Below are 15,715 nucleotides of genomic sequence, written 5' to 3' on the forward strand. Positions count from 1 at the left end.
GGATGCTACGCCACATGGCCCAGACTGCTGTTCCCCCTGTACGACACTAAATTTGGTCTTAAGAAGGTAAGTGTTGTTTCTGGGGGTAATAACTTGAATTGACTGCTGTTCTACAGTAGGAAGTATGCTGTATATATAGGGCTCTTCAAGCCCTATTTCTAAGCTTCGCCACAGGCTTTATAAGCTTTGCCACTTGCCACTTACAGGCTACAACAGTAAGCTCGCTTCCTCTCGCTGTCTTGCTTTGTGCTTACATAAAGGCAAGAGTGTGTCCTTAGATTTAAAGATTCCTTGTATAGCTGCAGGGTGTGTGGGATAGCTGGAGGTATAACTGATAAGTAAGGGGTCTTTTAGATAGATTTATAGAAAACATTTATCATATGTTTATTTTCATTAATAGCTTGTCCTTTCGCGGGGAAATGAAGCCTGTTTGGTGCTGAACATAGTTTTTCCACTCTATTTTTTCGGGCTGGCAACCCTCAGTTGAATCATACGGTCTGGGATTTGACTAGACTAATCGAAGAAATATTTGAGTTTCGACTTCCAGTCGGGCGCCATAGAATGAAATGGTCGAGGAGTACGACCAGCTCGGCAAGCAGATCACCAGCACCAAGGAGAGCAAGAAGGACGCTCTCAACGTCGTCTACAGGAAAGAGTGGTTCTTCTACACTTGCTCTGTTGCATCAACCGTGATGAGACTCTTTTCCATAGCTGTGATGGCTTGTATGGCTTCACTTGCAAGCATGATTGTCCATTCTACGCTCGCCGGTGAAGCGCGAGTTCCTCCTCGGGCGCCTGATTTTCTCTCATGTAATAAGTAATCGTCTGGTACTGTACGCACCGCCGCATTTAGAACGCGCTTGAATTATTAGTAAGTTTTATGTTTTATTGATATGTTTCAGCTAAAACATCCAAAGTCCTAATTGCTCTCCTTGCCGCACCCCATCCTCTTGATCGAGCTAGAAGATTCCTGCCCTCAACTAAGACCTTGATATACCCCCTTTTACTACACAAATTACCTACACCCATAATGTTTGCCTTCATGGTCAAACCTCTCTTTACAAAGAGCTGCACCAGCTCGTCATCCGCTGGACGATCTAGTTGCATCGAAGTAGGGAATAGCAATCCTGCATCATCTTCATCTCGATCTCGAGTTACCTCGGTATTCTCGCTGTTATGATTGGTATTAATTCCGGAAGTATGGACTGCGAATCGCCCATAAGCCCACAGAATGAGAGTAGCAAGAAAGACGGAGGAGGGCTCGTAGAATGCATCGACGGAGTAACGGCGAATATGCCAGAATAGCACTCCAGCATGGATTATAGCGAGTCGAGCTTTGTATTGATCCTCTGTTGCCCAACGCTTGATGTCTTTGGTGAGGCTAGATATCTCGTCCCCGTGGGAATTTGTGGGCTCGTGGGTTATGAGCCGTGCTAATTGGACGATTTTCCGAAACGGGGTGAGCAGAATGACGCGAGCCAAATGTAGGTGGAGGACAGTGGTGTGTTCCATCCCTGATGCTGCGCCGATGACACTATTGGCGTGCCAGTGGAGGATGTCAAGGCAATCACAGGCGGAATTTCGCCATTTTGAATATGCTTGTATGTCTGGAAGCCATACCGGATTTCCTCTATCTATCATCTGAACATCTTGTCGATCGGCCGTAGGATCCCAGAGCGTCAGGGGCTGTGTGAAGTAGTTCTCCACTTCCCAGGTTCGATGGAAAAGTGCGTGAATACATAAGATGCGGCTGAATTCTCCGGTTGATGATTGAACACGCTTCTCAATGTATGCTAGTTGAATTGCTGAAGAAAGTGACGGACTTGCTGGATGATGTCAGCGTGGACAACTGGCTGGAAATGGTGGCTTACGTGTCGAGCAGCTATAGAGTTGATACCAGTCAAGTGCTGATTTTGCCCCCCACAATACCTCTTGGCAAGGAATGGGGGCTCTTGCGTCCTCAAGTGACAATAATGGGCATGTTTGGAAATGAAATGCCCACATACAATCTAATAACTGTTGCAACATGTCAGTACTTTAGTACAACGTGTAATATTTCTTCCAGACATCTCGTGAGTCTCAGATCACTCATTCCCAGTGTGCACACCTGAGTGTGCACCTTAGATATCCCAAGTTGCGAGGAGTAACGAAGTAAGCAGTATATGTCATTGGACGTGGTTGAAAGTCACACAAGGTCACTCGAGAAACAAGCAAAGGAGTTGAAGACGTACCCATATACAATATCCCGTCCTGCGACAGATCTCTCCCTCGTACCAAGTTCTCCATTTATCCTCAACCGAAATCCCAGTATTATTGACTTCTTCTTCTGTTAATGATTTGGAGTTGTTCCACTCGGTATTACAGAATGAGACCAGTGCACCATGGTAGCTCTTCGCAGTGCTCGTCAAGTGCTGATCGCTTGAATACATTGTCCCAACGCTGTTCAGCACTTTTGCTTGTGTCAGGATTAAGAGGTTTGGCTTGTGGTCGCCCCCACTCTCTTCCTACATTTTGTTTTAATGAGCCTGGTCTTGCAAATTAGAAGAAGCAGTACTCACAACTGTCTGAATCGCGCGGCGAAGGAATTCATGGATGGGTGCAGAGTAGATCCTGGAATCCTCTACGTCAAGGTAATGACTCCCAACAGCAGCCAATGCTAATATTAACAGCCAGTGAGATGTCGACAGATCGAATGTTGGTGGATGTGTGAATGGTAAGATCGATTGAAAGTTATCAAAGTATAACTGGATGAAATGGTTGAACAATGGCAATGGTGGAAAGGAAGAGCTAGAGAACCCAGAGTAATGGTTCGAGGCAATGCATGTGAGGCTAAAGATTTCCGATATCTCGTCGTATATGTGGAGTGGGAGTGGGCGAAGACTTGAAGTGTTGATATCCAAGTGCAGATATTCGTCCGAATCAGGAAAACAAAAACCTGTATTCAAGTCCCTTGAATCATTACTGAGTATCAGTCCCGTGGAATATGGTGCCTTTCGAACGCGAGGTAGTCTGGCCCCTCCACCGTTTACATAATAATGACCAGCATCCTGAGTACAAAGCGATCCCGGGCTTGATACCTCTTGAGAATCCCCAGACTTTGTTAGCGCATGGTTGTTGAGATGCAGGCTCCCAAGGGATGTTTCGTGCTGGATACTGGCGGGATCTACCACGCGGCCAAAGTCAAGAGAGGTGTTCTGATTGTTTCGTCCCGGACCTGGAGATTGCATTTCATCTGGTGAGCCGAAAGTATTTCCGAGACCGACCTGGAAATCAGGAGTCCAATCATACGGAAGCCAATTCAATGATGAGTTGTTGCTTTCATACCAACGATCTGAAATACCTCGTTCACTTTGGGTTTCTATGAAGGCGTTTGTTTGAAGTTGGGCCGAATTTGGTTGGAGGCCAACCGGCCTAGCGAAGTCTCTAGGGAGTGAGCTTGGTTCTTTAAAATTGTGAACTTCCAGTCGGACATCCTGTGACATAGAAGGTCTCTGTGCTTGCGTCGCCTCAGCAGTCCTTGGATTGAAGTCTCGAAGAGGAGGGGGGTTTGCTGAGCTCAAATCATATGCAGCTGTAAAACCACGACCACCATCGTGCGCGCTTGATTGAAACCGACCCTGGCTTTGGTCCTTAGGCGAGGCAGACGTAGAATAAGTCATCGGCGAGTCTTCGTAACTAGCTGTGTCTTGTCCGACACGTACAGGCGATGAACTATGCTCATACTGACCGGGAGTTCTCGGGGTCCCTCTCCTTGACCGATTAGCATCGGGATAGCTACACTCGAGACCACGTTTCCCACATCCAGAGCACGTCGTACCGCCGGTACATTTCCTCCTCGCGAGAGCACATTGGATACAGGCTCTTGCGCCCTTTTCAAGAACACTCCTTTTTGGATCTTGGTGGACTTGCTCATGCCGTCTCAGAGCATCGCTGCATAGAACGTCAACATGTGATTTGGCAACACATATATGCCACTGCTCACATTCTGTAAAAAGCTTTTCGACAATACGTGCACTTGAGAAAGCGTTCTTTCGTATGACCTCGCGAGTGCCGGGTCAGATGTTCCACCCGGCTGAAAGTCTGGTGACATTCCGGACAGGAAACCCGTACACTCCGAGGCCCATCCTGAACGTTACTTGCATTCTGTTCTGATGAAGCTTAGTTACTTGTCTATGCTCCAGGAATTTCGGACTCACCCATTGGAACATTCTGCCATAATCAGGTTCCTCGAGGACTCGTGTCGTTGACATTGGAAAGTTGTCTTACGTTTTGGAGCACGTGGAGCTATAATGCGGGGTACAGTAGAATGTAGACTTCTTGTGGAGGTGGTTGCTTCCCCAGCCAATGAATTCTGCAATAGTCACGTGTCAAACCAATTGACTTCTAGTACTTGCTGCAGCTAGCAGTACTTGGTTCTGATAAACTAATAAGGCTAATGGGAACTCTCCGGCCGTCTGGTAATATCTGGGTAATGATACTAGGGCATGTTGAGGTGATAGGTGGTGGGTCACATATTCAAGATGCAGCAAATATTTCTCCCGTTGAAAGTTTCTATATCCTTACATCTATTTAACTTCATAAGGTTCAACGTATCTCATGTCTGTACAAAGATAACAGGACGTAGCCGTAAACCTCAGCCAACCTGCCCAGGGTATCTGATCCGTAATGTTCCACACTAAAACGTGAGTGCTTGAGGTAATGCCTAAACTCCATGCTAAATATCAGGCCTAGTTAAGCCATGCAATGACTTTAATGTTAACAAAGGAAATACTGCCTAAACTGGCAGTTGATGCACTGCATCATCAGACATGACTCATGATATGATTCAATTAATCCCTTGCAACAATGACGCCACCGAGGTATCCCATGTCATTCATCAATTCCTCCAAAGCGCTCATGTTCTCGCCATCAGGCACGGGAAACGCAGAGGCTCCTCCAAACGTAGACCTAGCGGCAGACTTGGTCAGGTTTGATGTTGTTGCCTCTTTTCGGAGAGTTTGTTCAGAAGCATACTGATCATCGGGTAAGCTGTAGCCGCTAAACCCACTGAGTAGAGTCTCGTCGATCACGGGACTGTAAGTGAACTCATTCTCGCTGCCAATATCTACAGAGAATTCATCATCGTCGCATGAGTCCGAGATGGAAGGTGTCTCACTAAAGTCGAAGTGACTATCGGCAGGCGAACTGATAGTTGTGGAAACAGTCGAGACGGAGAAATGGGATCTTGGTAGCTCTGCAGCAGAGATGGTCGCTCGCAGACGAAGAGGGGGTGGCACAAGAGTTTCTTCCGGCAGCAGTGGAAGAGGTTTAGAAGTATTCGTGGCGGTGCGTACTTGTGGGGACTGTGGACGCATCCGTGATGGTGCAGGTGACAATTGGGTGAAAATGCCTCGATTATTCAAGGAAGTACGGTTCAGCTGGCTAGCAAAGTTGTCGTCATCTTCAGCTTCTTCAACGATCTCGTCGGGGATGACGAGCGTGGTACTGTTATATGTGTTGCTTTCGTGAGTCGCCAACTGTCGGAGTGGAGAAGGTTCCCGGGAAAGAGATATCTTTGACTGCGGGGATGGATCACGCGTCTGGGGTACCGACGTGACCTTCCTCAAATCCCCCGATAGATTGATGAGAGACGTGTTGCTGGCACTGCTACTTCCCTCTACCGTATTGGTTGTTGACGTGGACGACCGGCCACGCTTATCGTTGTCTTGGAATGATGATACAGCTGGTGATCGAAGTCCGAAAAAGGCCTTTGGAGACCATGGAGACCTTTCAGGCTTGCTTGGTGGTGAGACGGAACGTGCATTCCTCTTCTTAGCGACCAAGGACGGTGATGTGTTCAAACGAGGGAGGATGGTAGGGGTCGGAGGTGGAGGTCGCGGCGCCATAAATTTATCGGCAGGGTTCATTGTTTTGATATCGCTATTCGCCATTGAGGTCATGGAAGCGCTGCGATATCGAAGGGGTTGAACCTCAACTGGGACCGAGAGAAGATTGACCGGTTGACCTGGGAGATATGGGCAAGATGTAGTTGATGGAAGTGAGGGGTCATAGTGTTCGGTGCCATCGTCGAGCTCGTACTATATGTACACGTGTGAGTTTATTTGTTCCTTCGGGTTTGTTTCGTATATAGAATAACATACGTAGTAATAATAGGTGGAGCCCATTTTCAAACCACCAGTCCGTTTAGGGCTGCCATCGCCATCTCCGTCGCAGATGATATCCGTAAATGCGTAACAGCCTCGCCATTGACCGCGCGAGCGCCTGGTATCTCGTTCCATCGGATAATGTTTCGAAAAATTGTCCCATGATCCAATTAGATGAACAGAATGTGTAGATGGTGACGTCTGGCTATAAAAATCAACAGTAAGCGTGGTGAAACAATGGTAATATTTAAATGAAAGGCCAAGCTTGTAGGGGTCATGTCGCTCTTATATTAACGACTTGGTGGCAGATTAAAATAAAACATTCTGCCGTCCCCTCCACTTTAAAGGTCGGATAAATGGGCGGTAATCAACTTGATCATAAAAAGCCATATATGTGTTGTACCCTCTAGACAACCCGGGAGAAGAAGCGGACATCATCAATGGAAGTATCCTGCGACACGGAGAGTGGAGAGGTCCCGCAATGCGTTGTGAGTACTTTCGTGGCCGAGTAACCCAGAGCTCCCAAAGTAAAGCAGCCGCGAATGGATTTTGCAAAAGTTCCAGTTGAATGAGGGCAAAGACATAGTCAACGCAAGATTCAAACGGGAAGTTTCCACGTTTACTCGGCCACTCTGCCAGATTTGATTCCCCTGTAGCGCCGTGTACTAGTTGTACGGGTAGGTATTGAAGCTTTTGAGGCTTTTGATTTGACGAGGCACTTCATCAATTGACCGCTCCAAATGCCCCTCGTGCTAGTGGAAAGGGGCTCTCAAAATCTCTCCGCGTGACGCAGAAAAGGACGTGGGAGACTACTATGTTTTTGGGGAAAGAAGAAAAAGCTGTTACGTACGTCATGAAGGTTGTCAGAGCTGTGTCCATTGTGTCGTATTATTAGTGCTCAGGACCGGCCCAAGACAAAGATTAAGTATTATGTTGAAGGTAGGTTGGAGGTAGTTGAAAAGATGCGTCGACGTTGTCTTATAAGTTGGATGAGATCAATGTCCAGTACCTCCATACCAGGCCGCTCGGAGCCGGTGGGGACCTAGTCGAGCCTTGAGGAAGTGGCTTGGTGGAATGAAACGGTAGACTGGAGTACTGATTGCTTCCTCGGATAGGTTTGAGGTTACCGCGTGTTTTGAGGTGCGACGTTGAGAAGTTCTCGTGGAATTGGAGTGTTGGTCAAGTGACCAGTAGAGATGGGGTCCTGACTTGGAAGCGCCGTGATGCTGGTCTGGACTTGTTCGCGATAGGCCTCCAGGATTGGGCGCGTACAAAGTATTTCAGGAAGGAAGTTTTTGGAACAAGGCGGTGTTTGATCGATGTGCCTTGTAAGGAACACTCTTATGCTGTGCTGGGGAGTATTTATTCCTGACGTTGAGGGCAATGGTGCTTGTTGATGTGGACCAACGAGGAGAGATGATGGAAGATGGATGGATGATCTTCCCTTTAAGGTTTCCAAACCATCCTATCATTCCAGTTACTACTGAAGCGGTCTGGTCTGCTTGGACGGCGGGTTGTGGATGCTAGTAGTAAGCCGGAAATTGCACCAAGTCAAATCGCCTCACGGCACCGGCTATGAACTTATACAGACGTGGGACGTGGTACATTTCCAGACAAGAACAATGGGATTATGGAAATGGAAATGGGGATGCGCAATGCGCTTGCCATATGCTGCTGTACAGTACCGTAGGTCCGAGTGAGTGGCGGTTGCATTCCTTTCCTCATCTTCTAGGTTCAACCTTAATAACCTCACCTCACCTCAGTCACAAACTCTCGAATCTCTAGGTACAGTCCAGTAGTGGCGCAGAGGCCAGAGCAGCTGAGCTTCAGCTCCTCAAACGACCCCAATGGCCAATGGGGGCGGAAAGGCGTCGGCAGTCAGTTTCTGCCATACTGTATAATACTATGACGTTTGGTTGTGACCCTGCAATTTGGGACCCAGGACCAAGGCGCGAATGCATGGAGCAGGACTGGCAGTGCAGGGTAGGGGAGGGCAGCAAGGATGGAACGGACTAAACCGTCGAAATGTACCAAATTCGGAGGGTTTTGTTTGATTATGCATCCGCATGCATCGATCAGTGTTGCATGTACGTACCTGAGGTATCACTACATCCGTACGGCTGTGTACCTACCTATCTCCGTAGAACTAGGACCTCCTGACCCTCATGGCTAAAAATCAAGGTTAAAGTAGGTAGATTACGAAGTACTATTTATCTACTGTGCACAGGTAATAGCTTCTCACTGGTGCATTGGACATTGCCACAGGACTATCGGTAGAGTTATCCATGTATCGCATAGATCTCAGATTCTCAGGTAGCGAATCAGCCATGCAATGCCATTGTTACATCTGAAACGGCCCGTTGATTGGCCGATGCTGCAATAAGGCAAATAACGCCACCGTCCGTGCACACACTCCATAACACACACCCACCCACCCAAAATAAATCCATCTGGTCTGGTCGCGACGCGTGAAATAGGAGAAACGCGTGTCAGACCTCATAGGATGAGGGTAGGAACAAGATGAGATGAGAAGATGTCTCGATTCAATACTCAACCATACCCCGGTGCTTTATACAACTCTTCGGTTATTCGTCTGAAACCCCCCTATTGCAACCCCCAATTACAACCCCCAACATCAGCCAATGCTCCTCATAAATACCGCAGCGCTTTTGTTCCAACCTTTGCTTTCCTTGCTAATTATACTTATAACAAACTCCTGTCAGGCTGTGTCAGCCGCAGCCCGAGTCATCATGTTTCAAGTCTTTTATTACAGCCTTACAGGTAGACCTACTGTATCGATGTCTCTTCGCCTACTGTGGAAAAAAATATCTATCAGTTCATCTCTTCTTTTCAAGCACTTAAAGTTACGACTAGGTCTAAAACATCATTATCACTCTCTCCTCGGATGTTTCTGTTCGAATGCGTTTGTAGTGAGGTGGTTGCTTTCCCTCCTAGAAAGTCGTTTCTGACGAGGCGTACAAGGGGAATACTTGGTGCCTCTCCACATACTTCTTGTGACAAGGCCTTATGTTATAGGATGCTCTTTTCTGAACCCATTCCCAGCCCTTTCACACCCTTAACTAGCTTGAAGTTACGTCGAGGTCCAGCTCGGCCAACAGAAAATGTATGTGACAAAGAGATTAATATTAGTATTAGGTATCCGGCACCTCTACTACCAGGGATGAGATGAAGCACTTCTAGGCTTGTGTTCGTACAGCACTCCTACAATCCCTCAATTCCAAGCCCGAACACCAACCCATCATAATTCAATCCACGCTAACACACATGAACATCACAGTAGAATGCCAAATCCCTGGATATCCCTCTAGTCCGTATTATACAACCACCTCTTCCATTAATGTTGTAATTTGCTCACAGTTCCACTTTCTTCGCGTCGGCCTTGAACTGCGCGGCTTTCTTGGTGCGCTCATATCTCGCTGTAGTATCCCCCCCAGTCCAGCGCGTGCCTAAGAATCGATCCCAGAACGTAAAGAAGGGTTGTGAGAAGTTCGTCTTGATGCCCCAGCTCTGATGGTGGATATCATGGTAGCCTGCATTGTTGCTTGTAATGAGCTGAAGCGGGTCCCAGGGAAGAGTGTAGCCGCAGTGGTCGTCGACTGTTTTAATTGTTGAACCAAGAAAGAACAAAATACCTTGCCTCGCTGTCAGGCCGCCGAGCTTGTAGGCTATGCTTGCGCCGAGGGTGTCGAGGAGGAATCCTTCGAAGGGGTGGTTATACAGGGCTCCGAAGGCGTAGGGCACGTAAAGTCTGTGGTGACGGGAGTGGAAAGTTGCTATATTGAGGTTAGAGACAAAAGGTGATAGAGGACGGAAATTGACATACTATAAAGCCACTTATTTATATGCATGGCACGATGAAGAAAGTACTGCCACGTATCCACAAAAAGAATAGCTACAGAAAATTGCAATACTGGTATGATAAACCAGTAGATCATCTTCGCAGCAAACATTTCCCAGCTCGTAAATGCGGGCACGGGTGCCCCGCTCACAACATCCATCTCCATGGTGAACGGGTACTTTCCTCCCGCTAGTACCCCCGCAATCATAGGATAAGAGCCCGAGAAGTTCTTTGATAGTGCCGCAGCATTCAATCCAAAAAGAGCCAGGAGCTTCGGCAGAGCCCTCTGCGCAATTCGTAGTCTTGTCGCCCAGCGTGCTACGTCGTATTGTTCCATCCCAGTAACTTCTTCCGGCTCTGTCAGTCCCAGTATCGCACCGACCACTGTCTGTATAATTTGTTGTATGATGACATCGCGTGCGACTTCATAGCGCGAGACGTGGTTCCGTTGTTGTATCTCGGCGGGGGTGTGTAAGCGGTACTGCGGCCATATATCGTAGACATCGATGTAGTGGAAGACCATGGACACGGCCCAGTATGCGACAACGGGGAGGAGCAGCGAAACGTAAAAGTCGGAAACGAAGGAGAAGAGCGGCTGGACCGGAGTGAGGGTGTATGATGGCAGAGGGGGGAGATCGGACATGGTGGACAAATTGCCGGCGAGAGGAGTAATATTGGCCATGTCGGAATGCAAGCAGCTTTCTATAATTATGTGCGCATAAATGGAGGAGAATAGAGGGAAGTAGCTGTCTAGTGAAGTGAAGGAGTACAAAGGATTGACGGTGGTGGTAGTGCACCAAGTTGTTTTTGAGGAAGACGGAGAAAGAGGCACGCCACCCGTCAGTACGGAAGTAATGAGATGGGGCTACTTTTAGACGGTACAATCTCGTTTAAATTCCTTACATCCGGCACTCCCGCGATCTCCTGAGCGGAACGGCTCACTTGTGACTTTTGGCACGATGAATCTACATAGAAGACAGGAATTGGAGTACTACTTCGAATTTTCCATTATTCAGCCGTACTTGTTGGTGGTACGTCTTTCTGTTGTCGAGGCGTTGTGCAGAAGCATTCGGTAAGAAATCGTATCGCATTGCGATAAGCATAGCATGTGAAGTCATGCATGGAATGTGGGACCGACTTGGTGTGGCTGTAGCAAAACTTTCGATTTTTTCAAATTCTTCAAAAATTCCATGTGACCTATTGGTCACGTGTATTTGCACGTGTCAGACTGGAATAAGTTCCAGACCAGATTTGGTTGTCGGAGAACTCTTCGCCTTAGGCCGCTCCTCTAACCTACTTCGGCCTAAGTCCTTCTGCCCCTCCCTTTTTTCCAACCCAAACCCACCAAGAATCAGAATCTCGACTTTCGAGTCCACACAGTCTTTGATACCCAGTCTCTTCTCTTCTCTACCCAAAAACCTCAATTTTTTTTTCGCATTAACACCGCCATCATGATCATCTACAAAGTCAGTCAAGATTGTTAATACCCAGTCCCCTGTTCCCCTCCCTCATTCCCCTCCCCTCCCCAGACAACCCCGCTGCTCAAGGCCCGACACCGATTTGTGGGGCTGAACTGAACCGTGAACGAACATGCGCTGACATCTTTGGTACTGCAGGATATCCTCTCCGGTGACGAGATCATTTCCGACTCTTACGATTTGAAGGAGGTGGATGGCACCGTCTACGAGTGTGATTGCCAAATGATCACCCTTGGCGCCGTCCAAGTCAGTACGTGCAACCCGAGCATTCAATCCTGCCACTACACTACTAATGCGCAGTACAGACACTGGAGCCAACGCCTCTGCTGAGGAAGCCGAAGAGGGTGTCGAGGATGGCGCTCAACAGGTCAATAACGTCGTCAACTCATTCCGTCTAACGCAAAGCTCCTTCGACAAGAAGTCATACCTCAGCCATCTCAAGAGTACGTTCAAATATCTACACGCCTCTTAGGTCTAGTCTAATTGGACTACAGCATACATGAAGAAGGTCAAGGAGGCTTTGAAGGCAAAGGGAGCTGATGAGGCTACCGTCACTGCCTTCGAGAAGGGTGCTGCTACGTATGCCAAGAAGATTGTTGCAAACTTCAAGGACTACGACTTCTACATTGGCGAATCCATGGATCCCGATGGAATGTAGGTTTTTTCCCGTCTCTTAATGGAGTGCTATGCTAAGATATACAGGGTCGTGCTCATGAACTACCGCGAGGACGGAACCACCCCTTTCGTCACCGTCTGGAAGCATGGTCTCACTGAGATGAAGGTTTAGACGAGCGTATCATTTGTTGCGCGTGGAATTTTTGCTCTTGATGCATTGCCAAGAGATTAGTAAAGCATTCCTTGCGAGTTTCCCTCCACCATCAGCGATATCAATCCTTCCCAAATCAGAAATCCATTCCCCCATCCTTCCATCATTATGTGAACTTTGTCCTCTTTGGTCGTTCTCTAGGAAATCGAAGAGTGCAAATGGATTAAGGCTTCAATTTGAGGCTTAGAGACAGGTTATCTCGCTTCATTAATACACTCTTCCATGTTTTTCCATGTGCACTATCGACCCATCTGACGCAAATACCCCCCGGAAACTGAAAGTGAACATAATCTCCCACGTATCATGAGTTAACCCCCCTCAAGTAAATTTCATCAATCGCGTGGTTGGATCAATCCACTTCTGGCGTGACTTCAGTGAAGTGCAGATTTGTGCCAGCAAGTCAGCGGCAAATTCTGGAACTTCTGCAATTGGATATCTGAAGCAGACGGTACATTCCTTGATGCCATGAGCCGACAAAGCGCCCTGTGTGACCAGGGTTCTCAGCGGGCTTCCGTTCGCAGCAATTCTGTAGACGGTTTTGATATCATCCGGGGTAATGGTGGTGGATCGTGGTTTAGCTACAGATTTAGGAACTTTCCGGTTTTGAGCCATGTAGGGCTCCAGAACGGCGTCCCTGAGAGGTTCATAGACCGCCTCGCAGGTAGCAGCACCTAGACCGTACTTGTCTGCATATTCTAGGAATTCAATACACCTCTTGATGGCCTCGCCGCTTGTCTCTTGAACCTGCAGACTCCCCGCAATGCCTCCGGGCATGAACTCCAGCAGGACCTCGAAATCATAGACCTTGTCTTCCGGGAGATCTAACTTCTGGCTCTGCCCCTCGATGAACTTGCCGTTGAAACAGCGATCGAAATAGTTGGAGTAGTGGCAGAGGAGCAGTTTTGGGAGCGAGTAGTGCTTCCTTTGCGCACCAACGTAGACATCAACTTTGGGGTCGGAGATTAGCCTGCGTTTGTGAGTGAGCTGTATGATTTATAACCTCTTATTCTTAGTATGTGTTTTGGACGAGAGGTGACAACTTACTGGAGGGAACCCATAGGAGATGGCCTCTTGGGCGTTGCTTGGGGCGGCACGGTGCGAACTTCGGGAGGTGTGATATCGAGGTCAATAATTTCGGACAGAGCTGCTCAAGTGGCCCCTGGTGGTCGGTGATTGGGATTGAAAGAGGAAGCTGGATGGATACGATGAGCTCAAGTCAATTTAGCTGAAGTTGACCAACTTCGAAAAGTTGCGGTGTATCTCCAAACGATTTTGCAGTTGGGCTTGAAAGGTTCTTAGATCGAAAGGAGAATGCGAAAGATAAGAAAAGGAGAATGGTGTTTGTAGTAAGAAACTATGAGGAGCCTTGCTTCATGAATTTAGTGTGCTGCAATATATATGTAGATTTTGATTATGGACGAGAAGTGGGTGGTCGTTCCAGGACGTTTCTTGTTTTGCTAGAGTCGGACGTAAAAGTCGAGTACGAGAGTCTCATCCTCGAAGCTGGCTCCAATTCCTAGGAAATTAAGCACCAGAGGAGTACTCAGAGAGGCATTAGGATAGTGCACATATACACAGCGATGCGTATATTTAACAAATGAAATTTACCACTTCAATGTGTCACAAACAGGGAAGATTGGAGTCTGTCGTCACATATGGTACGCTTGGTAACGACCACAACTGTGTCAAGGAGTAATAAACCTTCACACGAAAGAAATTGCATTGAATTGCGCTGAACTATCCTTGCAGAATGAATCCCCACCCCTCTCCGTATACCATTCATGGTGACTTGTTCATAAAAGTATGTCCCATAATACCCTGCCCCTTTCACACTTCTGAGATAGACAGCCATCCATAGAGTTCACAGACCATCTGCTCATGCCTTATAGTCAAATCACCATTCCACGAAATCCAGTCTCCATCTCACAACGACCAAAGTCTACAACAATGAATTCGACCATAGATTGAGACTCCCTGATTAATCGATCTCCATAATGTAGTAATTCTTGGCCTTGAGACTTTCGGGAGCAATATCGGACTTTAAGAGAAGCTTCTTCTGCGAAAGAACAAGGTCTGCCAGCATTTCATTTGGGAAATCTTGCACTTTACTGTTCAATACTTTAGCGAGAGCTGCATATGGTGCTTTGTGAGTAAGTTGGTCGATGAGAAGATGTCGCAGAGGGCTCCCAGCCTTGGTTTCCTTGTAAACGTAGGTAATCTCGGCGGTGCTGCCGTTATAACCAAACCAGTCTTTCTCGCAAAGACCTTGATGGAAAGAATCGGAAGTTAGCTTTGATGTTGCTTCAAATGATGTTGTCGGGGTGTTGGGGTAGCGATAGATGAGCCGAGGGATCGTCTTGAGGCTCGTGGAGATCTACTTGTAGTAGAGGCCCCCGAAACATACCGAGACAGGAAATAGATGAATACCAAGTATCTTACCTTCAATGGCGGCATTTTGGAGACCGAACGAAAGAAGCTTGTCACCAAGGATCCAGAGCGTAACTAGCAGGTGGGCTTGCGGGAGCTCGCCTCTATTGTCTCTGATGGTTTGGCGATAGAGCCAGCGGACAAAGATACCGAAGGCCTCAGGTGTAGTGTCTTCAAAAACCACTATATCGTGTCAGTCTTAAAGGCCGAAATCTTTAGTTTTGGCTCCAGGATATACCTGTTTGATTTTCATCCTCCATGAAGAGATCGTCGTCTAGTTTATCAAACGCCAAGGCAAAATATGGCGAGTAGTAGCAGATGAACTTTTTGTATACGGGGAAGTTTTCCTTGCGCTTGCCCTTCCCAACGACTACTGTAATAACTTCATTCTGTGGGCTCCTGAGGTTCGTTAGAGGGCGATGAGGCGCAGGGTATGGGAGACAAGACTGACGATAGGTCTGGAACCTCAGCTGTACCGTCCTGCTGGTATTTTGTAGGGTTCTGGCGTACTTTGAATCTTTTGGAAGGACGACCGTCCATTATAGGGGCTGAATGGCTCCTCTGTTCTGCCATTGTAGTTTGAATGAGGGTAGATCGAGAATAATGTCGATGCTGTGACGCACGCTGAAGGATGTACAGGAATCGAAAGTGAATATGGATTTACAGGACTGGTTGAGTCGAGGGTTTCTGAAATAGTCATGGAAAAGGAAGGCGGAAAGTGAGAATGAAGGTAAGCAGGTGGTGTGCAGAAATGAAGAGGAAGCCGACGTCGCCACCCAAGCGTTTGACGAGTAGCACTTGGTGGTGGTGGTGGTGAAGAGGTCCAAGCAAGTGCATGCATGTATTATCGGGAGTATTAAGCCTTGCGTTGAGAGCTGCTAGCGGCGATGCATGGAGGCGAAGCAATGTGAATTAAGAATAGGGACCGAACATGACTTAACGGGGTTAAGGCTAGGTGGTATTCACACTGCTCTGAACATTC

General features: G+C 47.6%; 4 protein-coding genes across 4 annotated transcripts; 1 reads left to right on the forward strand and 3 right to left on the reverse strand.

The window, feature by feature from the left end:
• Nucleotides 1–885: 885 nt before the first annotated feature.
• Nucleotides 886–4,216, reverse strand: klf1_3 (Zinc finger protein; the record flags this gene model as incomplete). The annotated part of the gene is made up of 5 exons (XM_031148723.1): nucleotides 886–1,826; nucleotides 1,872–2,016; nucleotides 2,232–2,504; nucleotides 2,559–3,930; nucleotides 4,197–4,216. The coding sequence occupies 5 exons, from the start codon at nucleotides 4,214–4,216 to the stop codon at nucleotides 886–888; spliced, it is 2,751 nt and encodes a 916-aa protein (XP_031006569.1).
• A 613-nt stretch (nucleotides 4,217–4,829) lies between these two features.
• LHYA1_G003755 (uncharacterized protein) lies at nucleotides 4,830–6,425 on the reverse strand (the record flags this gene model as incomplete). Its single annotated transcript, XM_031148724.1, has 2 exons — nucleotides 4,830–6,077; nucleotides 6,141–6,425. Coding segments are annotated over 2 exons (1,533 nt in total), but the record flags the coding sequence as incomplete, so codon positions are not given.
• Nucleotides 6,426–9,515: 3,090 nt separating this feature from the next.
• On the reverse strand, nucleotides 9,516–10,684 carry SUR2 (Sphingolipid C4-hydroxylase; the record flags this gene model as incomplete). Its single annotated transcript, XM_031148725.1, has 2 exons — nucleotides 9,516–9,937; nucleotides 9,988–10,684. The coding sequence occupies 2 exons, from the start codon at nucleotides 10,682–10,684 to the stop codon at nucleotides 9,516–9,518; spliced, it is 1,119 nt and encodes a 372-aa protein (XP_031006571.1).
• A 769-nt stretch (nucleotides 10,685–11,453) lies between these two features.
• LHYA1_G003757 (Translationally-controlled tumor-like protein) lies at nucleotides 11,454–12,267 on the forward strand (the record flags this gene model as incomplete). Its single annotated transcript, XM_031148726.1, has 5 exons — nucleotides 11,454–11,468; nucleotides 11,619–11,730; nucleotides 11,786–11,923; nucleotides 11,975–12,134; nucleotides 12,183–12,267. The coding sequence occupies 5 exons, from the start codon at nucleotides 11,454–11,456 to the stop codon at nucleotides 12,265–12,267; spliced, it is 510 nt and encodes a 169-aa protein (XP_031006570.1).
• Between the last annotated feature and the right edge of the window lie 3,448 nt (nucleotides 12,268–15,715).

This window comes from Lachnellula hyalina, assembly GCF_007821495.1.
Source record: "Lachnellula hyalina strain CBS 185.66 chromosome Unknown contig00042, whole genome shotgun sequence".
In the NCBI taxonomy this organism is placed as follows: Eukaryota; Fungi; Ascomycota; class Leotiomycetes; order Helotiales; family Lachnaceae; genus Lachnellula; species Lachnellula hyalina.